The sequence below is a fragment of the Muscardinus avellanarius genome (assembly GCF_963383645.1).
Source record: "Muscardinus avellanarius genome assembly, chromosome: X".
Classification (NCBI taxonomy): Eukaryota; Metazoa; Chordata; class Mammalia; order Rodentia; family Gliridae; genus Muscardinus; species Muscardinus avellanarius.
Window position 1 is genome coordinate 54,062,761 of NC_137792.1, and position 27,988 is coordinate 54,090,748.

Genomic DNA, 27,988 nt, shown 5'->3' on the forward strand with positions numbered 1-27,988 from the left:
AAAACTATTCAAACCAGAAGCTAATGAGCTGCATGGCTTGAGGTTTTTAGCTGTCATTTGTCTTCCAAACACTACATTTTTTAAGTCTTTGAGTTTTTTATTACTTTATAAGTGCATATTTCAACACTTGTTCCTAAATAACCTTAGGCAGGTCAATTCTGACCCTCAATTTAGGAAATGGAAGTCACATGGACAGAACTTGTTCTAGAGCATCTGCCATTATAGACAGCAAGCAAGGGACCTTGTTTGACAAACAGGGAATAACAGAGTTGATTCTATGAACTGCCTAAGCTCCCAATTAATTTCTTTGCCTATGGAAAACTCAAGAATATTTTGGCCCCAATCTAGTAAAGTCTTAGGGCAGAGGGTGTTTTTCTGAGTATTGATGGTCAGTTGATATTCAGCGTACCTTATTAGGCTTCCTTCTGGGGCGTGGGCTTTCCAGAGTGCCCATAACTGGGCCTGTCTGGGCTAGGGCAGGGTTTCAACATGCCGGTGGAGAGCTGGGCATGGTGGCTATAATTCCATTGCTTGGGAAGCTGAGACAAGAGGATTGTGGGTTCAAGGCTAGTGCACAGTAACTTAGTGAGATCCATTTTCAAAATACAAAAAGCTGGGGATATAGTTAAAAGGTAGAACACCTTTGGGTTCAATCCCCAGTACTACACACAAAAAAGATGTTAATACTGAATAGAATTTCTAGGGGGTGAATTATCTCCTGCTCTGGTCCTGTATGGGCCACCTGGGATACACAAGAACACTAAGGAATCTGCAGTCAAGTTATATGGGGGCTTCATTTCCTCCTATTTAAAGCTATTTTGAAATAATCATAAAAATAAAAAATTAAAAAAGGAATAATCACAGATTGACAGGAAGTTGCAAAGAAATGTATAGAGAGAAACTGTGTACCCTTCAGCTTGCTTCTCTCAATGTAAACTTCTTTTATAATTGGAGTACAAGCAGACAACTAACATCAGAAAATATACACTCAAATGCCCAGTTCTGGATTCCTTAAGTGAGCAGGTCTTCCTTTATTTTGCTCTATATTAATATTTTTGCATTTCATCAATTCTTTTCCTGACTAGTCAAGAGATAGCATGCACAGAGACAAAAAAAAGCAATCGTGCAATTTTTCTAGATTAAAAATAGCATGATGTAACATTTGAAAAATGTTAAAGGACAAAGTTGAGATGAAAATCTCTAATTTCACACTGGGGATAAAAACAGCTTTGACATAGGAAAAATAACTTGTCATTTTAATTTAGCTACATTTAGCATTGTTGTGTCTTGTGGGTGAAACACTCTGAAATGACAACAGATTTCAACTTTCAATTAATTAGGCATTATTTTTAAATGGCATCTATATAAAAATGTACCAATTTTATTGAAATATCTAGACTGGAATTTTAAAATTTCAATCATGGTTCAACCATAAATGTTGAAAAATTTATGAGTTTCATATGAGGAGGGAGAGCAGTTTGTCACTGACTCAGCACTCCTCCACTTCATACAGCCCCTTCCTCAAAAATGTGGTGACTCAGCCGGGCGTGGTTGTGCATACTTGTAATCCCAGCGCTAGGGAGGCTGAGACAGGAGGACTACACAGGTTCGAAGCTAGCCTCAGCCTCACTCAGTAGTGAGGCTCTCAGCAACAAAGCGAGACCCTGTTTCCAAATTAAAAAAATATATAAAATAGGTCTGGGAGTGTTGTCCGGAGGTAGAAAGCCCTGGGATACATCTGCAGTACCACAAAAAATGTGGTGGCACAGAACTGGATGTCTGAGAGCCAGACTGGTAAAAATTCAATATCCAATGGGAGATAGTTACCAAAGAACATCATTTTCACAGTATTCAGAAGAATAAATTGATAAGCTACATACATTTTTTGTGGTACTACGAGTGGAATCCAGGGACCTTCTACTTATGGGCTGTATCCCTAGCCCTATTTTATTTTTATTTGGATATAGGGACTCACTAGGTTGATGAAAGTCTCATTACTTGTTGAGGCTGTCCTAAAATCTGTGATCCTCCTGTCTCAGCCTCCCAAGTACTGGGATTATAAATGTTTGCCACCATGCCCAGATAGCTATGTGCATCTAGAAGTGCTTTCAAATAATATTCTTTGCACACAATAGCATACTCATAAATAGGACTTTCAGAAAGATCAGAGCCTTCTTATGTAGCAAAGAATCCTATGCCTTTGAATACCTAACCTTAAAATTTCAGGGAATGACTCCTTCCCTCCCTTCTCTTCCTCCCTTTAAGCTACAACCTAAGTTCTATTTTTCTATTTTGAAACAGTCTCCCTAAGTTGCTAATGTTGGCCTAGAACCTGCAATCTTTCTGTCTCAGCCACCCAAGTATTGGGATTACAGGTATATGCCACCATGCACAGCCTCTTTCCTTTCCTTTTTTTTTTTTTCTTGTGGCACTGAGGATTGAGCCCAGAATATTCTAACTCCACACTATACCCAACACTATTTTTAAAATTTGGAAACAGGGTCTCAATACTTGCGGAGGCTGTCTTTGAACCAGTGATCCTCCTGTTTCAGTCTCCCAAGTACTGATATTACAGGTGTGTGCCACTGTGCCCAGCTAAGTGCTTCTTTTCTGAGCTTTGTTGACATTTGAACAGGAATTTAAGTGAACATTTTTATCACTAATTTTTGAAATTGAAGACATTCATACCTTTTTAAAGTTTCCATCTACCACTTAAGGGTACAGCAATGTACAATAATGTCATTTTCATCTTTTAGATTGTGCTTAAGTAACAAGACCCTCTCATGTAAGAAAAATGATTTCATTAAAGTTTGGAGGGGAGACCTAAAATTTTAAACAACCATAGGATGTACTGAAATGTGGCGAACTCTATAATTCTAAACCTTAATGCAAGATAATGCTGTCAGAGTATTTCGCAGGACTTCATATAGTATGTTCCTTTAAATAAGTTGGTCACAGTTATTGCAAAAACCTGACAAAGGTTTCATAGGTCCAAAATGGCTACTGCATAAATTATCATTTATACTTATGTTTGCATAAATGATTATCCTAATCTATTTCTATCGTTGACTAAAATCTATAACCCCCAAGAAAAGTAGCTTATTACTCTTGCTCATGGTTACTTTTATATATAAATATATTTATTTATTTATTCACAAAAGGACCATGAAAGTATATTTGAAATGCCATTTAAAACCATTCTAGAAAAAGATCACTCTTTACAACTCATCCACAATCATAATCTAAGGCTGACATTTCTCAAAGTCCACCTGCTGCACCTCTTTTCACTGCAATTCTCTCTTGGAAATGTTGGCTAAATCTAAGAAAATGCAAACGATCATATCCAGGCCTACCAAATAAAGTTCTGCCCAGCCCAGAGTCTAGCATCTATGGAATCACCTCCCTCCTAGATTCCTACACCTGGTTGTCTCAGATACACTTGTGACTCAGCAGATTGCCACCTCTTCATTGTATACCCTTTCTCAATCACTGACCCCCACCATCAGCCTGGTTGTCCACACTGGACACTTCCCTCACTTCCCTTCATAACTATATTCGATCACCAAATTCTACTGATCTTATCCTCTAGATTTTTCTGAAATATCCCTTGCTGTCCCTTCTCTGCCTCATTTTATCACAGCCCAAGGTGACTAATGGAGATACCCAGAAAAGCTGTCCTACCTTTTTTCGTGCCCCCCCTCACCTACCTACTGTGCTCCCTAAGTCATCTTTTTGAAATAGAAATTATCATTACACGGTCCTGTTTGAAACCCTTACATGGCTCACTCACTTTCAGATAAAAGCAATACTTCTAGATGAGGCAGGATAGACTCTTCTGGGTTTAGCCAGGGATTGCCCAGCAGCACTCTCTCCTGCTGCTCCCCCTCACCACACATACACACTGTGGCCTGGACACCAAATCCCAAATAGGTCCAGTCTGTTCACATTCATACACACTTCTCCTTCAGTTTGGCATGTCCTCTTCTTCCTGATGAATGCTCCTGCTCATTTTTCAGGATTTGGCTCCTTTCAGAAACCTTCCTCTAATGCCCCCAAGATGTCCCATGTAGCATTGTACTATATGCATTATGTTTTTACACCACCCAGGAAAATGCCATTCCCTGGGTTCTATCCAGTGGGTATCTGTTCTGGATCCATGAGCCTCATTATAAAGTAGGCATTCTGTAATCCTACTTCTAATAATTTAGTCTAAGATATATATTAATACATATAAAGTTATATGTACATAAGGCTACTCACTACAATATTTATATAACAGTAAGAGAATGAAAAATATCTAAATATCTATCAATAGAGGGCTTAATAAATTATGGCAAGGTCAATGGCATACTTTATAGTCAGAAACAAAGTGAAGAAGTCCATTGGTTAGGCAATCTCTACTGGTGAGTTAAAAAAGTAAGGTATAACATAGTGCATATAGCATGTTACCATTAGAGTCAACATGGGAAAGATTATAAATAAGTTGCTTGATCAGGTGGAACATCTCTAATTTCAAAATCCCCAAAGCCCCCAAATCTGAAACTTTTGAGTGCCATTTTGACATCCACAAAATTTCAGATACTGGAGCAATTCAGATTTCAGATTTTTAGATTATGAATGCTCAACTTGTAAAGTCTATGCAAATGTTCCTAAATCCCAAAATAGATCCAATCTGAAACATTTCTGGTCTCAAGGGCATTGGATAAGTGGTCCTCAATGTATATACGTCTAAACTATCACCATGTGGCCACACAACAGATTGAATGAAGACACTAGTTCTCTTATCTGAAATTTCAATCAGAGGCATATAATAGCTATTTAAAAATTAAATTAAAAGCAAATGATTATTGAATACATTTTCTATATAGCATATTTTTTGATGGCTTGGTTGCTAATGGTTCCTATTTACTATTTACATTAGGGTATTAACTTCATCAGTAGTTAGTGAAGGTCCACTATTAACAAGGTATTGATGGAGAAAGAGGAGAAAGGCATAGCCACTGTCATTAGGGAGTAAGAAATTCTTCAAAGGAAAGAGGGCACGACCATGAGTGACATTGAGGAAGGCAGTACATGTCTCAAGTGTGAGAGATAAAACATAGTGGGGCTTCAGAGAATGCCACAGTTTACATTTGAGGGACACTGATGGCATTTGTGGTACCTTGGTAGGATAAGATGACTTAGATAGGATCACAATGATAACCAAAAGACACAAGTGGAATGCCCCTCTCACAAACTTGAGAATACAGGGCCATGAGCAATATCTCAATTTCAACACAGGAGGATAGGATGGGAAAAAAACACAAAATATCATAGAGGTGGGGTCACCCTAGGGAAGAGACAGAGGTTTGTGTTCATGCCAAAAGAGAGGGAGAAAATGTGCGGCAAGGGATGGAGATAATCAAGGCTGTATCCCAGGAAGCTGACAGAAGCATGTGTCAGGGTGAAGAGAAAACAGAATGGAGGTAGGAAAACCAGCTAAAACATCCTTCAGAACACAGGGCATTGAGTCCTGAAAAAAAACATGCCAGAAGCCCTTAGAAGCTGGGTGTGGTAGTACACACCTGTAATCCCTGTACTTAGGAGGCTTAAACATGAGGATCCTTTTGAGGTTAGCCTTAACTACTTAGCAAGATCCTGTTTCAAAATAAAAAGTAAAATAAGGGCTGGAGGTGTAGCTTGGAGGTAAAATGTCCCTGGATTCAATCCCCAGTACCAAAATAGTAATAATGAGAAGAACGCTTTGAACTTAGTAAACCTTAGGAGTATAGAAAACCCTTATGTCTTTGATTTCAAATGCCAGTGTAGAAAAGAAAGAGTGACTTAAGGAACACAGAAGTGTAGATTTGGGGGGAATATTAGAGAGTCATTTAAAATAAGCATTGAGGTGTCACCTAAAGTTATGTAGTAGCTATGGAGAAATATGAAACTATAGACTTGGAAATCATGCTCAGAAAGGTGATGCTGGTAGACATGAATAAGTTTGCCAAGGGCATAGCATAAAGTAAGTGCAAAGACAGACTTTTCTAGAAAACTCATTTAGACGGGAGAAGGAAGGAGAAAAAAAAGTGAAAGGTAGAAAGAGCGATCTAAATGTAAAGTTTAAGAAAAAATAGAGGGAAAAGTGTCTGAGAATGTGATATCTAGATGGCTTTATAAGATTTCTTCTGAACACATCTAAAAATGCTGGATACAACAGAAACATTTCTTAAATGCATTAATGAGCCCGTGAGGGAAGAATAAGTACTCAGAGGCCAGTAACTAACCATAAACAGGAATGCAGAGAGCAAGATAACACACAGGCTTTCTGTTTCAGAAGGGCAGCCACACAACTGGTTTCCATGGTCTCTCAGGGTACTGGAGATGGGACATGAAATCCTGGGCCTCCTCAAGATGGAATCAGATGGGAAGCCTGGCCTCCTGAGTGCCAACACTCAGGAAAAGGACAAGTGGGAAATAAACACACTGGATTAAGATTACTGAGGATGAGTAAGGGAGGAGGCCAATCTCTCCCACAGTCTGCCACTAAGATTTTGTAGTCACAAGCCAGCCCTTCAGTAGCCTGTAGCTAAAGTTATAAAAGCTGGATGGTCCCCTCAACATCAAGTGGAGAATTAATTTATAACTCTCCCAAACTGGTAGTGACATAAAATGCCTAATAGATGGAAATGCCAATCTTCTTTCAATAAAGCCTCTTTAAACGTGGCCTAGGATTATTCCACAGACAAAGTCCCAAGAAACAGGAATTTCTATGTTATATTCAAACAACATATCAGGAAACTGAGTGTCACTATTGTAGAAAAAGGCCACAAAGACTTTGGGTACTTGTAATGGTAAGATGCCTGCTTTATACTCTGCTTAATGTGCTTATGAACATAAAAGAAGGGATAGAAAATCTGTGTTGAGATGAAGAGATTATAAATAATGGCCAGAGCCAGGCATGGGGGCACACACTTATAATCCCAGCATTTGAGAGGCTGAGACAGGAAGATTGCAGTTCATGGCCAGCCTCAGCTACTTAGGCCCTCTGCAACTCAGTGAGATCCTGTTTCAAAATGAAGAATAAAAAATAGGGCTGGAAGTGTAGCTCTGCGGTAGAATGCTCCTGTTTTCCATCCCCAGTACGGCAAAATAAATAAATAAATGCCAAACATATTTGAAAAAATCAAACAGAACTTTTAACACTGACGAATATAATAATACAAGCTCAGCAAATAAATCTCAGCAGATTAGGCATAAGTGCAGAAGACAAAACAGACAAAATTAACCAGCATGCATGACAGGAATCAAAGAGATGCTCCATCAATCAATATTATCCTATTTTACATGTGTTTTATAAATATTCTTCAATATCTATTAAATAGTAAAATGATACAACTTTGAAAGGAAGAAGCAGTTAGAGTCAAATGGTGGTACAACTGAAGAGGAAAAGGTAAAGAAACCATCAGGTTTTATAACTTGTAAGGTACTGAGTCACTTTCAGAATAGTTCCACTCAAGCAGTAGGGCCGGAAGCCTGGATGCAATGACTTTTGGTGTGAGTAGACGCTATGCAGGTGGAGGTGGGCAGGGAATTCGATTCTTCCAAAGCAAGCAGCATATCTGGGGGAGTCCAGATAGAATAAAAACTCTAGGGGATGGACGATGGGTAGAAGAAACAAACATTCAGAGTCTCAGAAGGACATGGCAGAGGAGAGAGAGGGATCAAAGAGAATGGAGGGCGAAGTTTCCGATGAGGCAGGAATATTTAAAAGCATGATTAGTTCCTCGATTAGCCAAGTTTGCTGCTTATTCAAGAAAAGTCCTGGCTCAAAAATATATAAACTAAGACATACTCTAGTCCTGGTCACATCTAGGCTGAAAACAAGAAAGGGTATGCAGGCACTTTGCATTTCCATTCCTATGTGAAAAGAGGTTATTTTTTATCTTTAATTCTATGCTCAGCCTAGAATGCCAGGGTTTACTAAATCTCAATCTCATCTAAAACTTCAAATGCAGTTAAGTTTTTTTTTACATTTATGAGCTGAAAAGCAAAGGCACTTCTGCGGTCAAAGACACTGCTTCCATTTTTTGAATGTAGCATATGGCATGATGCCATCAGTCTATGCAGGGTTACTTTCCAAAGCCTGGTTCTTGCAACTCATTTGCTTCTCTCCTGAAATTACAGCTAACAAGTACAAATCCCCTCAGCTGTGCCTATCTTGATCAATGCAAAAGAGTCAAATGAACCAATCAAAACCAAAACCTGCAACTATATGACTGATAATTGCCTCAGAGAATAACACACAAGGAATACTGCAATGCTAAAGAGCTTAATCCAGAATGTCTCAGAAAAATGCAAAGTGTAGAAATGCAAACGTGAATGGTACCTGTTCCCCTGAAAGCAGTAAGCTTGATCAGGCGTCAAAGACAGAAAGAAAAAAAAATGGAAAATTACTTCAGAACAATTCATTCACTATATGATTCTGGTTCCTGTATTCTCAACTTCTAGTTGTGATGCTTTCTGGATTTCATATTGTGAAATTGCAGCCTTTTCAAGAAAACCTTTCTCAAAGTACAGCCCATAATTTGTTATTAATATTACTAATTTTTACACAGCATCTTTCTTTTTAAAGGGCTAATGGTGTTGCACATATTATCACAATTACTTTGCTAATAGTCTTCGGGGAAAGTGTGTTGGGGTAATCGTCCTTATTTCTTACACCTGCTGGGAAAATGGTGCACTAATAACAAAACAGCTGACATTTATTGGGCACTTAGCACATGCCATGCAGTGTTGTAAACACTTTACATTTAATCCTTGCAAAAACCCTATGGGGTAAGGACTGTTATTATCCCCATTACAGATGAGAACACCGAAGCACATAAATATTATGTGACTTCCAAGGTTCCCAATCAGGAATATGACTGCGTCAGATTCAGACATGGGCCACTGGACTCCATGGCCTATGCTAGTAACCACATCCTGGAAGGACTCTGCAAACAAGTCTCCTCCTGAGTCCCTCAGTCAGTGACTGCTGTGAGCCTGGCATCTGGGTCTTGGACTTCATTTCTTAGCTCTAGACTTCCCTTATGTGAGTTTGCATCCCACTGATATACTGATATTCACTTTGACTTAAGAATCCCATGTAGGTATATAGCTGTAAAGATAGATTTGAGTTTATTAATGCTGAAAATAACTTATAATGCATTTTATTTTACATATACTACTACTATCTAAAATAGTGGCTATCAAATCTTTTTGACTATAATTAACAGTAAATAATTCACTTTAACATCATGACTCAAAAGCCAGGCATGATGGTGCACACCTATAATACCATTACTTGGAAGGTTGAGATAGGAGGATTGCAGATTTGAGGCCAATGCATAACTTAACAAGACCTTGCTCCAAAAAAAAAAAATTTAAACGGCTGGGAGTGTAGGTCAGAGGTAGACTGCCCCTAGGTTCAATCCCCAGGCTCCCCACAAAGAGAAATCATAATCCAGTACACATACACATTATACACACACTTGAAAGAAATTATTCACAAAACTATACTTAACCATCTTGTGTTATGCTCTTCACATTCTCTATTGTATTTCATTTAATAGTGCTGGTTACAACCTAGTAGACTGATTTTATGACTTACTAATAGTTTGTGTTAGACAAGTTAACATATCCTTATCTAAATTTTATATCTGATTGCAAAATGGGAAGATAATAAAGGAAATCAATGAAAGAACTCTGACACTGAACATATCACCTCAATGAACTATTTTTTGTAGTGCTATCAGGTTGTGTTCCTATGAATACATTTTTGTTTTCTGCCTCTAAAAACAACTGCCATAATATCAAAAGGATTGTAACATTTCTTACAAAAATGAATCTTTTACCTACAATGAGTATTGAATTAACATGCAATTGTTGAGAATTCAGTACAATTTCTAGTGTCTGGAAAGCAACATAAAGATAAAATAAGAAAATAAATGCTTTGGCTCAAATAGCCAATATTATCTGAAAAACCTGCACATTATACTGATCAACATAAAACAGAAACAATCAAGTTAATGGTTTGGGGTGGACTCTGTGTTGCTAAATAGCTCAAGTCCAATTTGAAGTTTAAGTCCAAACTTGAACACATTGAGCGTCAAAAATACTAATGGGAAAGGAGGCTAGAGAGAGAGAGCCAAAGGTCTGAAATAAGAAAGTCCACTCATAGTCCATTCATTCCACGGCTAGATTTGGAGTCCAGCTTTCTTGGCCTCCAGACACCATTTCATGGATAGAAGAGCAAGTTTACTTCTGACTTCAAATGGCAACAAAAATCATTGCAATAATCTGCAGCAGGTCTAAGAGTTTCAATATTAACAGAATGATATTTTCAAGTGGGGGCTTTCATATTGTTCAATGCAATCAGGTGTAGATTATGCTTCCAGGGAATCTCTTTTTGGCACACTCTCACATTCCCCACTGTGGCAGTTTGGAAACTTTTCTTTTTCGCCTGTCTCAGAGAAATAATTTCCTTTCTAAAAACTGCCCTACAAATGTCACTTGATTCCATTCCCCTCTGCTTTCTCCAGGACCCTGTTCTAGAAAGGATCCATTTTCTCTCTTGCATTGAAAAGTAGAAAGATTTCTTTCCCTGATCAGAAATGTATTCATTCACCTTTTCTCAAATGCTAACGAAGAAAACTTTCATTAATAAGCATCTTTTATTGAACCAGTTATTTTCCCTTTAAGGCTCTGCAAACCAGCTTCTGTCCCACCCACTCTGAGACTCTTTCCTGGATACATCGAAGTTGAACAAACTTAAACCAGGCATTGGGCTTGGCACTGGGGAGATGCAGATAACAAAAGAAGGTTCCTCTTCTCTTCCCCTCTTCACCTGTTTCCTGCAATGACATCATTTTCTGACTTCCTTATTCTGTCAACAATACCCTACCCTTCTCACCATTTGAGCTCCAAACCTGGGAACCAAGGCAGATTTAATCCTCTTCCTTGACCTCTCTTCTGATAAACCTGCTGTCCAAGTCTGTGGTGTCCCTTATCCCACCCCTTTCCATCCATATGCTGCTTCAGGCCCCATAGATCTGCCATCTAGATCTCCAATGCATCTTCCCCTCTTATCTGATCAGCCCATCAATTGCTTCTGTGCTTTCAATAGGTCCCCATTATTTCCTGAAACACAAGTTCACCACCACAGCTTCACCAGATGACCTCAGATCTCTTTCCCCATTCCAGCCAAACACCACTGACTTTCTTCTTAAACACCGTGCAATACTGCCAGCTCTCTCTCCTCTATGCTGTGTGTAAGGTCTCTGTCTGAAATTCTACTTCCTCCACTGTCCTTGCCTACTGGAAATTATATCCATCCTTCAAGGACCAACACTAACTACAATCAAGTCCATGCAAGCTTTTCCAGTCTCCTTCTTGTGAACTCCCAGTGGACTTCCTCTGTACTTTTCTTCTACAATTGAATGGAAATGATCCTATGCTGGGGCTATATGCATTTGTCATATCACTTCTGTTAGACTGTCACTTCTCTGAGTGAAACTAGGTATCATTCATCCTGCACTGCTTCTCCTCAACTTCTCTCATTACTTCATGACACGGCCCAGTACAGGACTCTAAAGTGAACTCAACTTGGGAAACATCTACACCTGCTGCTTTCATATCAGGGACTTGGATTTTGAAAGCAGCATCCACAGCTGATTGTGTCAAGCTGCATCTTGTATAATGTTGGTGACTGATTTAAAGTTTTTAAAGGATGACCTACCTTTCTCTTGTCCTTCCTTCCTTTGTTTCCTTTCCTTTTCTTTTTGTCTATGTGTGATACTAGGACCTGAACCTGGGGCCTCATGCATGCTGAACAAGTGCTCTACCACAGAGCTACATCCTCAAATCTATGGATGATTTTCAGTGGTTAAAACTTAAAAAAATGCAATTTCCAAAGTTCAGTTAATTTCCTTTCTTTAGTGTGTTACTTTATTGACCTCGTAAAGGAAGACTCAGGGATTCTTAGCACAGATGCACAAGCTATAGCCAAGTACCACAGCCTTGAGACATGAAACCCTCTGTGGAAGACTCCAATGACAGCAACACAGAGTGATCAGTTCTGGTACTAAGTCCATAGTATTCAGAAGCATTCATTTTGCTTGTTTCCATATAATGATTTTCCCATTACTTTCACTAAACTTGAATAATTAAAAAGCTATCATTATAAAACTCTCATGCAGGGAATGGGAATATAGTTCACTGGTAGGGTACCTGCTTAGCACACACTAGGTTTCGTCCCCAACACTGCAAAACAAAAAGAGAGACAACAAAGAAAACCTTCCCATAAAGAAGTCATTCTGCTGAGGCTAGAGAGGTTGATAAATGTGATCACTGCCTTGATAAGCTTACAGGGTAGGGGGATGAGAGGAGTTAATGACAGCAGACAATTGCAACATAATTAGCACAGACGGCAAACCCGAGATAAGTGCTGTAACAGAGGGTCTAAAAAGTGAGAGGTAAGATGAGCCCTCAAAGGAAGTACACAAACAAAAGGAAAAGGACCTCAGACTGAACAAGATGTTGAAGGGTGGCTATGTGGAGGATGGACATTAAAGAGACAAGAGGGTTACAGGTAAAGGTGATTGCAAAATTCAAACCGAGACAAAACTGTATGCAGAGGACGGTAGGGCAGACCATTAACAGTTGTAGTGTACTGTATGAGTCATGAAGCATCACTATGGGGTTTTTTTCTGTGAGAGAAGAGTGACACAGTGACACAACTGTATATTAAGTTAAAAACAAAAACAAATAAAAACAAGAACAAAAAAGACTGGTAACATTGTACAGGATGAGTTGAAAAAGGTAGTAACTGTAAGAAGGGAAGCCAGATTGGAAGCATGGGCAAATTAGTAAGCACAAGTGAAAATGGGAAGAAACAGTTCTTACTATGAAGTAGAACTTTCAGGAGTTAGAATACATGTGCCTGGATGCAAGGCAGGGGGAGAAAAAAGGTGACTGAGTGAATGACATCCTTAAATTTGCATGGACTTCCTGAGGAAGATATTTGAGGGCTGGATTAGATTCACTCAAGGACAATATCAAGGCTAGATAGAAGTCATCTGCTCAGTGTTGACAAATTAAGTTGGGAGCAAATGAAATCATCCAAGTAAAGTGGGTAACATGGAAAACAGACTAAGAGTGGAACACTGCTAAGAAGTATACACTGAAGGAAAAGGCAGAGGCAGTGGGAACTGGGAAAGAACAGTCCAGATGGGCCAGAAGCATAGAGGCCAAGACTTTTCAAGAGGGTGGTCAGAACTGGTAAATGCGGAGTAAAGATCAAACATAATGAAGATGGAAATGGGCCACTAGTTTTGGCCAGTAAGAAGTCTCAAGGTACAAAGCTACCAGCAATAGAGTTGGGTGCTGGAACAGGCTGGAGGAAGAAATGAACTGGAGATGAGGACAGGCTAGAATATTCTTTTCAGAAATTCGGCACTGAAGTGAGAGATGGGATAGCAGTTTAAGGAGAAAGGCTAACCTAATAACTGTCTCTTTAGAGGAATAAATCCTAAAAGAGATGGGAGGTACCAGGGAAAGAAGATGGCCAATGGCATAAGATCATGTAGAAGACAGACTGGGGCCTCAGCTCCTTCAAACATGCTGTGACAGCTATTCTTTAAATTTCTGATAATGCAGGGCCAGACATGCATCAACTAAGATAGAACATATTTCCTAACTGAACTTTCATATATTTCATTCTCACTTTTGTAATAATGTAGATATGTTCCTCTAAAACTTTCATCCTAATACAGTTAAAAACATTCAATATTGAAATATTTTACTTAGTTTTATTTAAAGTATTTTTATTATTTTTACTCTATTAGTAAAGTTGTATATTAATAAAATATAATATCTTTGATGTTTACTGATATGCTAGATACTGTGCTTAGCCTGTTTCATAATTGATCTCCTACCATCATGAGTCAAAGTTATCACATTCATTTCCCAAATAGTGAAGTTGGAGAAATACAAGGACATTGACAAAAGTTATGTAGCAGCTAAGAGTCATATCTGAGATGTGAAATTACTCTTACCCACCACAATATTTTTAAATCACACAATATTTTAAATCACACAGTATTTTTAAATCAGAAACTTAGAAAAAGCTGAAAATGAATTCAACAATATGATAGTAAGTGGATTTGTTTCCAAGCATTACATTTTCACTTGCAATCAGCACAAGTCTCATGACGAGTATTTCATATCTTACTAATCTCTATAGCCTCTGCAAAATGCTCATCCTGCCCACCAATCATGAACTTCCTGTGACTGAAAATCGCTGGTAAAACTCAGGGAGAGAGAGACCTTGTCTCACTGGGAAAAAAACCTCTCAAACTTCTGTTGCCAAAAACACAACATCTCAAACTGAAAAATCTCCAAACATATTCTTTTAATGTCTTTTACAGATGTCTTTTACAGCTATAGGAAGAACTGCTGTAATACACAGTAGATCTACTGCTTGGCTTCTCTCATCACCTGCAATTTAGTCAGCAGTATAATTATCCCCTACTTGAACTAAAAGTGTTTATATATTCTTTTAAGAATAAATTCCTTGCTCTCCTCCTAGCCAGAATTCACCTGAGTTATTTTAGAGTCCACCACACGAAGAGAGGAGTAAACAGAAGCAATCAAGGAATGACAGAAAAAAGGAAGCCAAGACCAAGGCAACATATAAAGGATTGTTTGAAGAGCGAGGCTCATCAAAAGGTTTAGCTCAGAGCTGGGCGTGGTGGCACACGCTTATACTCCCAGCATTCCAGAGGCTGAAACCAGAGGATTGCAGTTCTTGAACAGCCTTGGGTATTTAGTGACGCCCTTCGCAACTCAGTGAGACCTTGTTTCAAAAATAAAAAGACTAAAAAATAGGGCTGGGGATTTAGCTTGGAGGTACAATGCCCCTGGGTTCCATCCCTAGTACCACACACACACACACAAAAAAAAGGTTTAACTCAGTTATGTGGTCAAAGTAATCTTACTCCAACTTTTTGGTGCAGAAGAAGGAAGTTTTAGGTACACATAATATTGGATTTCTATTCTGGCTTGGCTCTGGAGTGTCTTCCAGTGGCTCTTGTGTTGAAAGCTTCATCCCTGAGGCAGCAGTGTTCAGAGGTGGAGCTTTGGGGAAGTGACTGGATCATGAGGGCTCTGACCTATCAGTGGATTGATCTATTATTGTATAATTGGAGGCAGGGCCTATTTGAAGGAGTGAGTCCTTAGGGGTGTGCCCTTGGGAACTATTATCTTGTCCCTGTATCCCCTCTTGCTCTGCTTCCTGCCTGCCATGAGCTGAGTAGCTTTCTTCTGCCATGCCCTTCTGTCATGTTTGGCCTCACATCAGGCCCAGAGCAACAGAGTCGGCTAACTAGGAACTGAAACCTCTGAAACTGTGAGCAGAAATAGATCTTTTTCCTTTAAGTTGTTTATGTCAAAATATAAAAATATTTAAAAATTTATTAAATCCATTATTAATTTTTTAAATCTGTATTTCTTTTTTTGTCATTTGTGGTCAAAGTGACAAAAGGCTGACCAACACACTGGATTAACTTTTGGGCTAGGTCATATACTAAATGTTATCAAATGACATTTGAAATGCCACTTTCGAACAAAATAAATCTTCTCTATTCACTACTGGCTGTAGTACCTATATAAAACATCTGTATTTTAGGAGCACCTTTGCTTAAATGGCTTTTGGGCCCAGAAGATCCATTCCCATTTATAACTGGATTTATCATGCATTATGTAACATGCATTACCTGTTAGCATCAAAGCGAAGAACAATGAAGTCCAGGAGCTGACCTCACAGTCTTGGGCTAAACCACCCCATCCTCTTGCTATCTCCTGCATTTGAAAGGGCATGCTCAGGGGCACACTCAGTGCTGGAGAAGAGTCACTCCAGGTGAAGCTCCCAGACCTACCATGAGTCTCCAGATGAGGATCAGTCACCTGGGGCAATCCATCTCACTCCGACTAGCAGAACAGAGACTCTCTCCCTCTCAATGTGATTAAGTCATATTTAATAAACGCCCCCACATGCACATCACACCAGGAAATGCAATGCAGTGAGTAAAAGAGAATCTCAGCCCACAGGCAGTTTATGCAGAGGAGGCAGTTGAGAACCTTCTGATGTTTAGCAGAGCCCTGGAATTTACCAGACTGTGGGCCAGAGGAAAGGCGTATCTTGTGAGGATCTCAAACATATCTCTTCTGCTGTGGCCTTCCTGTTTCAATGCAAACCTCAGGTTTCTCATATCCTAGGGGGCAAAAGAGAAATTTAACAGTTTAATCTACAAACAAAATCATGCTCATTAGCAAAAAGAGGTCCCATTCAATAAAGAAAGTAGAATATTCACTTACCTAAAAGGGCAATTTATCTAAACTATTAAGAAAATTAATTTGTTTTATATGGTATTTTGAAATATCCAGTTTAAGAAAACCTGAAAATATTTCCATTGTAGCCATGAAAGTAAAGACAAGACAAAGCAATATGTACCAAAAAGAAGAGACTGCTAAGTATCACTTTATTAAAAAAAGAAATCAAACTTTGCCTTGTATATTATCTATCATGTCTACATTCCATGGTTTCCAAGGCACTTATCAAACAATTTTATTCATGCAACTTTTCAAAAGAGTACCTGCTATCAAGCACAATCTCAACATTGTTAGACATGTCATTGAAATACAGAAGTTCTCTCCCCAAATGACTGTCATTTTAAGCTCCAGTACCAGTAATGTACATAATTTTTACATTGTACATATTTTCACTTTCAGAGTTTGCATATAAACCATGTTATAGAACCTCATATTAGCAGTAACTTTACTTTCAGAAATTATTGATCAAAACCAGATTGTAAAAGCAGCTTCCCACTATTATGTATAATTATAATGCATCAATAAAAATATAATAAAGTTAGCTTCCAATAGAGATCTCCTTAATAGGCAGGAAAAGTTTTTTTTTAATATTTTATTTTTTGCCGGTCTAGGGATGAAACCCAGGGGCATTCAACCTCTGAGCTACGCCCCCTGCCCTATTTTTATTCTTTATTTTGAAAATAAAATTAGGGTCTCACTGAGTTGCGGAGAGCCTCACTAAGTAGCTGAGGCTGTCCGCGAATCGTGATCCTCCAGTCTCTAAGCCTCCTGAATGCTGGGATTGCAAGCGTGCACCACCATGCCTGGCTGGGAAAACCTTTTAAACTGAATCAAAAGGAAATAAGCTTCTTTACATGTCAATTTATATTATATATAAAATATAAACGTCTATGTTATTGTCAAGGCTAAAGTATATTTTTAGACTGTCTCTTTTTAATTTTTTTGTAGTGGGGATTGAACCCAGGGACATTCTACCTCCAAGCTACACCTCCCACTGTATTTTCTTTTTATTTTGAAACAGGGTCTCTATGTTGCCAAGGTTGTCCTTAAACCTGTGGTCCTCCTGCCTCAGTCTCCCAAGTATTAGAATTACAAGTACCTGACTTAGACTGTCTCTTTAAAACAACTAATTCTGGTACTGTGATTGATTGGCTAAGCACTGAAAACATACACTTCAACAATTGGACTTTTAATTATTCTTTCAGAAAAATTAGCACTGTGCCAGACCCTCTAGCTACCTCAAGAACAAGATAGACCCAGTCCCCGCTCTCTTAGATATCACAATATTTATATTGTTCAAAGTGCTTTTTCATTTATTATCTTAAGAGTAATCTTAACATTTCATAAGCCTTTGATCTGAAAGGTTTTGCCATATACAAGACATCCCAAAGGGAAACAAACTGTTTGCTAGCTCTAAAACCTCTAATGAGTGACCTGAGATTGGTTGTGCTGTGTACAGATGGCATCTACTGGTCTTTACCAACTCCAGGATTCTGTGACTTTTTTCTGGTGCTAGGGATTTAACCCAGGGTCTTGCACACACTGGGCAAATGCTCTTCCCCTGAGTCACACCCCATGCCATGCTTTTATCTTTAGAGGCATATAACAAAGCAAACTCCAACAAACAATTTATACCACATCCCAAGAATATTGAGGCATTAGTTGTTGGTTCATGATACAAAGCAGTAATCAGGTGAAGGGAAAATCATTTCAAAGGGATGAGACATGCTAAAAGGGTTGACAACCAGTTATAGGCACAACATCAGATAGCTGTGGACTCTTAAGGTCAAGGACCTATGACGAACTTTTTTCCTAAGAGCCATAGGTCAATGGTAATTCTGTAACATGAGTTTCTTAAACACCTGGCCAGAAATTAGACTATACCTAAGTTAAAGATCATTCAGATCCATCAGTAGTTGAAACAAATTCTTTTCATATGTCCAAGTACAAGTGATTCAAGCCACTTCTTTCTGCCATCTGATTCAGATGCAGTTCAAGGCAGAATGATTATCCACCGAGAAAACTGGAGTGGAAAAGCCAAATGACTCACAGGTGGCAGATCACAAAATCTCTAAGAGGTAGGAGCAAATACTGACTGGTAAGTCTCACCTGGTTTCCTCAGAGTTTTACTCATCAGGGAAGAGTACCTGGGAAAGATCCTTGTGGCCCTAGAGGTTCCAGGTCTAATCCTCAACCTATTTATTAGATTCCTCTTATGGTGATGTTCAAGTGATGATTATACTGAAACACCATTTCTATAAAGCATTTCTAAAGAAACAACACATATCACTGCCAAATTCAACATACCACACTGTCTTTTAAACCAAGTAAACGAGAATTAGGGGGCAGGAGAAAGAAGGATTTGGACAGTACTGATTTGCTGTGTGTGTGTGTGTGTGTGTGTGTGTGTGTGTGTGTGTGTGGCATTGGGAACTGAGCCCATTACCTCTGAGCTACACTACACCCTCAACATTAATTTACTTTTTAAATTAAAAAACAAGATCTCCATAGGTTGATGAGAGTCTCACTACTTGCTGAGGCTATCCTCAAACCTGCAATTATCTTGTCACAGCCTCCCAAGTACCAAGATTACAGGTATTCACCATGCCTAGCTTTTTTTTTTAATTTGGCACTGAGAATTGAATCCAGGGGAATCCTACATCTGAGATCCACCCCCATCCCTTTTATTTTTTTATTTTAAATTAGAGTCTTGCTAAATTGCTGAGTGCCTGAGTTCCTGAGGCTGGCCTCAAACATGTGATTCTCCTGTTTCTGCCTCCCAAGTACTGGGATGGCAGGCTTATGCCATCATCCCTGGCTGCTTTGCTTTTTATATTTTTTTTAGACTCCAAGTGGTTTGAAGTACTGTTATGCAGCCAGCAGAGTAAGAATTCCTTTATTCAGAGCTTCCTTCTCCCCCAATGATGAACAAGCTACCTGGCACTTATATCCACATGAGAACATCATCATGAGCAAGCAGAACCCCATGTGCACATCTGGGATGGCCAAATGTGTCAGGGTTGTTACTCCTTCTTTGAGGACAGAAAGTCAGTTGTATTATGATCACTGACTGCAGGTGAAAAGTAACCTATGAGAGAAAGGATAACTAGTATTTAATCCCACTGCAGCAGATTCTCTGTATATCAAATCGGGTATGTTATACTGAGAAAATGGAATATGATTCTTATGACTTTGTGTATCCCAGGAGATAATTTAGCTAACAGGTTGTGTTAAAACATTTTCTAGGCCAACATCTTTGGGCACAGGGTAATTCCAAGAAATATACATATGTACCATTTGAGAATTATGCCGGGTGAGTTGCTCCTAAGGCTTCTGTTCTTATAAAAACCAGTCAAAAGGTAAGAATGTGCTCTGTCTTACTAATTTGGTGTATTGATATTTAAGTAAAAGTTTGCATTTTGATAAGGCAGTAAATAGGATTTAAAAAAAACGGTACATTGGAGGGACTCCAGACAAAGGAGGAGAAATCTTAGATGAGTAAAGAAGGCAACCTGAGGAAGATGGGAGGAGAAAAAAAGGTAACACCTCAATGGACATGATGTGCATACACAAGCTTATCAAAGTTAACCACTATACTGAGCACAGGAAAGAGGAAAGGGGGAGGGAATAGGGTGGGAACAGGGGAAGAAGGCTAAATGAGTGCTATGTGCATGTATGATTACAATGCACCAATTGAGCTTATGAGTTGGGTGTGGTGGCACATGCTTGTAATCCTAGCACTTGGGAGGCTGAGACAGGAGGATCGCACAGGTTCCAAGCCAGCCTCAGCTACTTAGTGATACCCTGTTTCCAAATAAAGTATAAAACAGGTCTGGGAATATAGCCCAGAGGCAGAAAAGCCCCTAGGTTCCACCCCCAGTACCACAAAAAAAAGCTTATTAGAATGAAAGTCAATTAAAAATCATGGAAATATCAACCACATTATCCCTTGGTTTAAAGAAGTACTCTGAGCTACTCCCCCAACCCCTATTTTTTTTTATTTTGAAACAGTCTTGCTAAGTTGCTGAAGGTCTCACTAAGTTGCTTAGGCTGGCAGAAAGCCTGTGATCCTCCTGTATCAGCCTCCCAAATACTGAGATTACAGTGGTAATATGCTACGGATTGGGAGAATATGGTTTGGGAACCATATTCTAGGGTCATACCATTTACTGAAGGTCTATTTCCCTATTAATAGAGTGAAGGATGTGGACTGGCCAGGGGGTCAGCAAACTTCATATGCTAGGGTCCCAGACACACTTACCCCCAACCCATAACAACCCAAAATGACCCCAAACAGAAAAATACATGGATTCTTGTCCTAAGCTAAGACTAAATATGCATAGCTTGGACAGTTGCTGAAGATTTAAAGAAGTTTATTAAAAAGATAGAAATACAAGACATAGTTACAGCCCTGTGCCCGAAAGCGGGCGGTGGGGGGGCAATTTGAATGAAAATGCCAAAGAACTCTAGTTTACTTAGTGTTTTTATCCCGCCCAAGTCCAAGGCAGGTCCTTTGATCTGTAGATATGCTACCTTATCTCTAGCCCTGGCTCTGCTGTCTCCAGGTGGATTTGCCCCAGAATGGGGGGGGGGGGCGGCCCCATCTCTGACCACCTTTTGTTCCATTTCCCAAGATGTGTGAAATTGTTTCTCCAGGATCTGGGACTTCCTCCCATCTCTGGATCCAGCTTTCTTTCCTTTTCTTTAGAAATGTAAATTACAAGTCCCTCCTTTCTGCTAGTCCTGACCTTCTTAGTAGAAAGGATATATTTTTAAAATTGGAAATCTTTCCCAATACTGATACACTAATACATTTTAAAACCTCTTCCCAATACTAGCACAGTAATCTACTATATTTTTGTTTTGAACTGAACTACCTTCATACCTTATCTGTTTTTTCAGCTACTATCTACCCTCTGAAGCTTAAAAGTATGGAGATTTTCTTTGAATGATTTTTGCGTTTTGCATAAAATAATTCATGGGAGTAGAGCATTTCATTAAATCACAAAAAATTAAAATATCAACCTCATTATCCCTTGGGTGCTTTAATCCAAACATAATCCTCAACTTAGAGGAGGGTGGCTTTTTAAATCATAGATCATGAGGTTAGACAAAGGAGAAAGGGTTCTAATTCTGACTGGCTCCTTGGATAGTCCAGGTAAATCATGCCATTTACTGAAGGTCTATTTCCCTATTAATAGAGTGAAGGATGTGGACTGGCCAGGGGGTCAGCAAACTTCAGCCCAGATCACTTTGCACAGTTCTCAAACCAAGAATGTTGTTTTACATTTTAAAGGGGTTGAAAACCCTACGTGGCTTATAAAACCTAAAATATTCCCTACCTGGCTCTTTATGGAAAAAAGTTTGCTGATCCCTGCACTGGAGTGATGGGTCACAGTCACCTGAGAAACTTGGAAGCATCCCAACCTCCTGTGTTATGGCTTTGATAGATTATCTTACTGTGGGATCTAAGGTAGAACTCAAAGATCTATATTTTAAAAAGTTCCCCAGTTTATCTTGTTATAGATCTAGGTTTAAGAACTACTGGGACAAATGACCTCCAAATCCCTCCCAGCTCTTTCTAGAATTGGGCATTATGCTACAAATGATAGTCTTTTGATACCTAATACCTGAAAAGTGGGTTTTCCTTGCCAGAAGGCTCAGTCTATTGTTTACAAAATGATTACCTCACTGTACTTGCAGACTAGCTTTGCTATTTGTCAGAGAATCTCATAAGTTACCTAATGCTTCTGAGCCTCAGGTTTGACAACTATAGTCCTTTTCTGAGGGCTGTGTTGAGAATTTAATGCAAACAACCTAACATGTGTTTGGATGGACATAGCTGATCAACAAACCATTATTACTGGTTATATTTTATTACCATTAAATTGTTTGCACTTACCACCCCAAAACAAAATATTTGATCCTACATTGGAAAACCAAGCAAAAATTACAAAAGATTTTATGGGTAACAATATATCCTGTTCATAGAGTGAAAAGTCCCTTCTATTCCTTTTCCTTTTATGGTATGCAGTTATCTAAGATGGTAACACATGATATAAAGGGCCACCCAGAACAGACTGGAGCAAAAACTAAAAAGATTTCAGAAATTTTATCTATAAAATTCTACTCAGAGAAACAGATCAACTGACCAGTTCCTCTCTAATCCTCATGCTTGATGACCACAGAGGATCTCTTGAATAGGAAGTCTCTCCAGGGACTTGTGAAAATCTCAAATCATAAGAGAAGAACCATTTCTAGAATGTCATATGAACAAGAGATTTTGATATTTTTAAGCTCATGTTAACTTTCTACTATCATACAATGCCAATACATCTTTTTCTTTGTGTAAGAAAGTACTGAATCTCTTACTTTACAAGTAATATCTAGACCATACGAATTTTCTCCTCTACTTGTTGCGCCTCCCATTTTTTCAATTCTTGAGATCACACCCAAGGGAACATCAAGTATTAGAGCAGAATCCTGTAATGGACAAAAATACAAAAGTCAGTATTTCTGTTGATATAATTATAAAATTAAAAACATGCACGAATAACCATAAGCTTACAAGGTGTTTTTTACACAAACTTGGCCCTTTTACCCCTTTAAAAAGCAAAAACATGATATAGCTCACACATGAAAGAGCAAGCATTTAAATAGTCAAGTATAGATTCAAAATGCATCCCCAAATGTTTTCCACTGTGCACTGCCTACCTGACAGTGACAAAACTAGACATGTATTTCTAGGACTCGTGATGTCACTTGCAGCCTCTCTCTCGGCAGTTTCTCTACCATAACATTCTGCCAGCTATGTGAGCTCTGTCCCCATTCTTCACTCTTTTTCTAAAATCAGGCCATGTGCTATGCTCAAGGTGCTCCCTTTGTCTAGGATGATCTATCTTTCCCAACTACAAGAACTCTCCCCATAGCTGAAGCTCTGGCTCAGCAAACATCATCTCTAATAAAGCCTTGCTTTCCAAGTCAATCTGGCAGAATTAACCACTTTCTCCTCCACACTTCCACAAGATTTGAGTCAGACTCCTGTTATGTCACTTGCTTCACTTTGCCTTGTAGCCAAGAAATGTACCTGTCTCTATTTCCCCATTAGAACCCAAGCACCTGGAAGTAGTGCTTGTCTCAAACATGGACACACTTCCCAAAGTAGAAGAGCTTGAATGCATGGCAATGCTTTTGCAGTGTTTGTTGGCCATAAGACTGCTAGCATGATGGAATCATGTGAGTGAAGGAAGGTGGTAATCATCATGGCAATCAGAATAGTCAGTATATACAAGGACCTTGACTGTGCCAAGTACTTCCACGGGTTTGTGCACACAGTCTCATTTTATCCTCACAAGCTATCTAGCTCAAAGGTTAAGTAACCATGTTTCCTGATGTAGTGACCACATCAGGAAAACAAAAAAAGCTTCAGTAACTTGCCTAGTAAATATGGGGCAGGGTTGAAATTCAAATAAAGGCCCGGGAACATAACCAAAGAACCATAAAAATAATCCTTTACTTTGACCCAATCATTTCATTCCTAAGAATGTATAGCTAGCATTCAGTAAGAGGGATAAAAAGATGTGTGCATGAATGTTCTGTGGAGCTAGAGAAGGCTCTAGGATGAGGAATATTAGTTAACTCGATGGAAGAGGTATGCAGCTATTCAAACAATTGTGGTATGTGAGAAAATAAGTTCAAGTAAAGTAAAGCAGCATACAAATACACTGTGACTACAATAACAGAAAATATATATTCATACTGATAAAGGCATGAAGGGCTGCAAAATTTATAATCTAAATTTTTCTTTAATATTATGTCTAGGTGAATTTTACAATAAAAAAATTAAATGTTTGAATTTTGAATTTTGATTATTTAAACTACACTGCATCAATAAAAATTTTTTTAAAAAGTCCTTTTGAGGGATACAAAGAAAATGCTTCTTTCATTTTAATCCTCTTTAAAAGATGATATGGAGATGAAGCATTTCTTCATAAAATATATGTATAGCTCATAGATTACCTAGAAATTCAAAAAGTTTTAAGACCGTGTGTGATACATGCATACACAGAATACTACTCAGCAACAAAATGATATGAATGAAAGATATATGCTGCCCAGAAGAGCCTTAGGAGCACCATGCTAAATGGATAAAGACAATCTCAAAAGGTCAAGTTCTGTATGTTTCTATTTAGGTCACATTCTTGAAATGATAAAATTGTAGAGATGAGCATAGAAAAGTGGCCGCCAGGGATTGAGGGGTGGAAAGATGTGTGTTACTGTAGAGTTCTTTTGTGGTGATGTACTGGCTTCATATCTTAGTTGTTCATGGTGATCATTTGGGAACAAGTGTCACAGAATTGTGCATAAAACCATACAAAAAGAGGATATGTTTATAAAAACTAGTAAAATTCAAGTATTATCTGAGTCTGGTTAACTGTACTGTGCAAAACAATTTCATAATCTAATAAAACAGCACAGTGATTATGGGGAACTGGGCAATAGGTGGGCATGACTTCTCTATAGTATTTCTGCAAGTCCTTGTCAGTTTGTAATTATTTCAAAATAAAATGTAAAAAATGTGTTATATAGTTAGTTACTATGTAGAGGAAAGAGTATAAGCTCTTAACATGGATATAACTAGTTCAAATCTGAGTTTTGACATTTATTTATTTATTTATTTATTTACTTATTTATTTATTGGTGGTACTGGGACTCCTGGAAGCCCTTCTACCTCTGGGCTACACTCCCAGACCTAGTTTTACATTTTTATTTGGAAACAGGGTCTCCTAAGCCAGCGCGCGCGGCTGGCTTCGAACCTGCGCAATCCTCCTGTCTCTGCCTCCAAAGCGTGGGGATTACAAGCATGTGCCACCACGCCCAGCAAGTTTTGACATTTATTAGCCAGATGATACTAGCACTATGATCTCTCATCCATATTTACCTGTAAAGTAGGAGTGATTAAAGATAATAGATTCAAAGTACCTGGCACAGTATCTGTTAATGTGGCCAGAAAACAATGCAAGTTGTTCTTATTATTATCATAATAATAATATCAAAGAACATCTTATTATCGGGAAAGCATAACTGTGCTCTGGAAATATAGCAGATTGGTATGCTCCAGCAAGCATCTAACAGATCTGTTTGTTCCTATAAGGAAACATTTTTTAGCTGTTGCCATGAGGTGAGACATTTCACTACATGACTAAAGTTGAAATGTTCCATAAGAAAAAAAAATAGTAACAGTGTACATATACAGCTACATATTGTAATGTACTTCCTTTTCACTACATCTGGTTATTAAAAAACATACCTTCAGGCAGTCTGTTATTACTCTCAGATTATATTGAGACTTATGAGTATCAGTTAACTATATTCCCAATTGCATGTGTATAGCTAAGTTTGACAAACTTACAGATAAAATAGACTAGACACTAAATAAAAGTCTCATATTCTAATCAACATGGAAGCAAGAATGGTTTTATAAAAGCAGGAGAATTAAAACTGAGAGAAGACCTTGATGCTCTGTTCTTGTACAGAGGAAATTCTGTCGCTCTGACTGCCCCAGGCAAATACAAAGCAGAAAACAGGCCAGTGAAAAGAACCAGCCAGCTTCTGTCTAAAGTCTAATGAGGCTACTTGCCATGTTCTCCCTGAATGACACTTTCAAGATCTGATAGCTCAGCAGGCCAAACAGGAAGATCCAGGAATAGGAAAATCAGCCCAACTCTCTGGAAACCTGACTCATCACTATCTAAATATCATTAAATATTGAAGGAGACTCAAAGGTCCAGTCTAACTGAAAATTCTGTGCCTCTGTAACTCTAAGCATCTAAAAGAGTTGAAAAATATATATGACAAACAATCCAAAACAATGCATTAATTTCCTTCCTCTCTCCCTCTCTCATGTATGCTGAGGAAGAGAAACTGTACATAGCACTGGGGTCCATGAAGGTAAGTTGTACATTTGCCCTCATGGAACTCAGAGCCTACCTCTCCGTGATAAGGCACATGGACCCAAGTAGCTACAATGCCAGGTTGCACGTACCAAAAGCCACAACAAGTACACACACGCACACACACACACACACACACACACACACACACACAGTGTCCAAACAAAACAGAAGGGGAATTCAGTAAAGGGCAAGGTGGTATCTTATTCATCAGATCCCATGAATGTTCTGTGGTGACAGCATTAAAAATGGTCCCTTCGCAAGTTCTAGGCCAGCCTGGGCAACTTAGTGAGACTCTGTCTCAAAACATAAAGCAAAGAGGATGCACATATACACACAAAGATGAGCCTTAAATTACAGAAAACAGTGGTTGGGGATTGGCCTTCTAGAAAAAAAGTTAACAGTCATGTCAGCTGGACAAGAGGGAAAGCATGGAGATTTTGTAAAAGCACAAGTGGCCCAGGCTTCGGAGCTGGATATGGGGATTCCCTGAGGATTATGGCAGGGATAGGATCATGGTAGATGAGATCTCTAGAATATTTTTTCAAAAGAGAAATACCCTGATTAATTGGTGCTTTCTGGGGCAGAATCAAGATGACTCGGATTTAGGCCCAGATATCTGGGATGGATGCTAGTGGCCCCACTGAAAGAAGTGAAGAAAACAGGAAGGGGTAGCAGAAAGATGAACATAGATTTAGACACACTTGGTTTGGAATTATTATAAATTAATCAAATCAAGATATTCACGAGGCAGCTAGAAATAGAGAACTAGAAGAGATCTCAAGGATACCTCCCACTCAAAATGTCCATAACCACATGCATGATTTTCCTCTCTCCAAAAGAGGCTTGGAGAAAATTCTTCCCAGGTTTCCTACTTTGGTGACAGATACTCCACACCCATCCTAGTTTCCAAAGCTACAAATCTGGGAGTAATCTTGACATAACTTTCTCTGCTCCCCTTGACACAACATTGCTTGTCTGTCTTGTATCACTGTCAAATCTGTCAACCTCTCTCCAACTCCACCAGCAACTTCTCTGTAGTGGTCTCTTTGTACTACTGATCCTCTTCTAATCTGCTTGGAAGTTATCATTCCTCTACTTATGCCCCTTCAAAAGCTTCTCATTAGCCAGGTGCAATGGTACACACATGCATTCCCAGTACTTGGGGAAATGAGACAGGAGGATCACAGGCTCAAAGCCAGCCTCAGCAACTTAGCAAGGCCTTGTTTCAAACTAAAATATAAAATGGCTAGGGTTGTAGCTTGGAGGTAGAATGCCCCTGGGGGGGGTTTCAGCCAGGCATGGTGGAACATGCTTATAATCCAAGTACTTGAGAGGCTGAGGTGGGGAGGGGTCGTAGGTTTGGGGACAGCTTGAGCAAGTAGTGAAACTCTCATCAACCTAGTGAGACCCTATTTCAAAATAAGAATAAAATAGGGCTGGAGGTATATCTCAGAGGCAGAACACTCTTGGGTTCAATCCCTAGCACCAAAAAACAAAACAAAACTAAACAAAAACAAAAAGAAAGCTTCTCATTGTTTAATCCTAAAAACCTAAACCCTATGTGTTTGTGGAATGGGGGTATGGGGTGAGAACTTGGCCAAAGGATAGAAAAGTTCAATTAG

At 38.9% G+C, this 27,988-nt stretch overlaps 1 protein-coding gene across 4 annotated transcripts in view; it reads right to left on the reverse strand.

The window, feature by feature from the left end:
• The window catches only part of MTM1 (myotubularin 1), a gene marked incomplete at both ends in the record, with an annotated part of 88,672 nt that overhangs the window by 42,183 nt on the left and 18,501 nt on the right, over positions 1-27,988 (reverse strand). For 3 of the 4 annotated variants that reach the window (XM_080718588.1, XM_080718586.1, XM_080718585.1), the window contains 2 exons: positions 16,191-16,292; positions 22,783-22,893. In XM_080718588.1, the coding sequence (XP_080574714.1) occupies positions 16,191-16,292; positions 22,783-22,893 (213 nt within the window). The remainder of the gene's footprint in view (positions 1-16,190; positions 16,293-22,782; positions 22,894-27,988) is intronic. The other variant, XM_080718587.1, reaches the window with a different exon arrangement.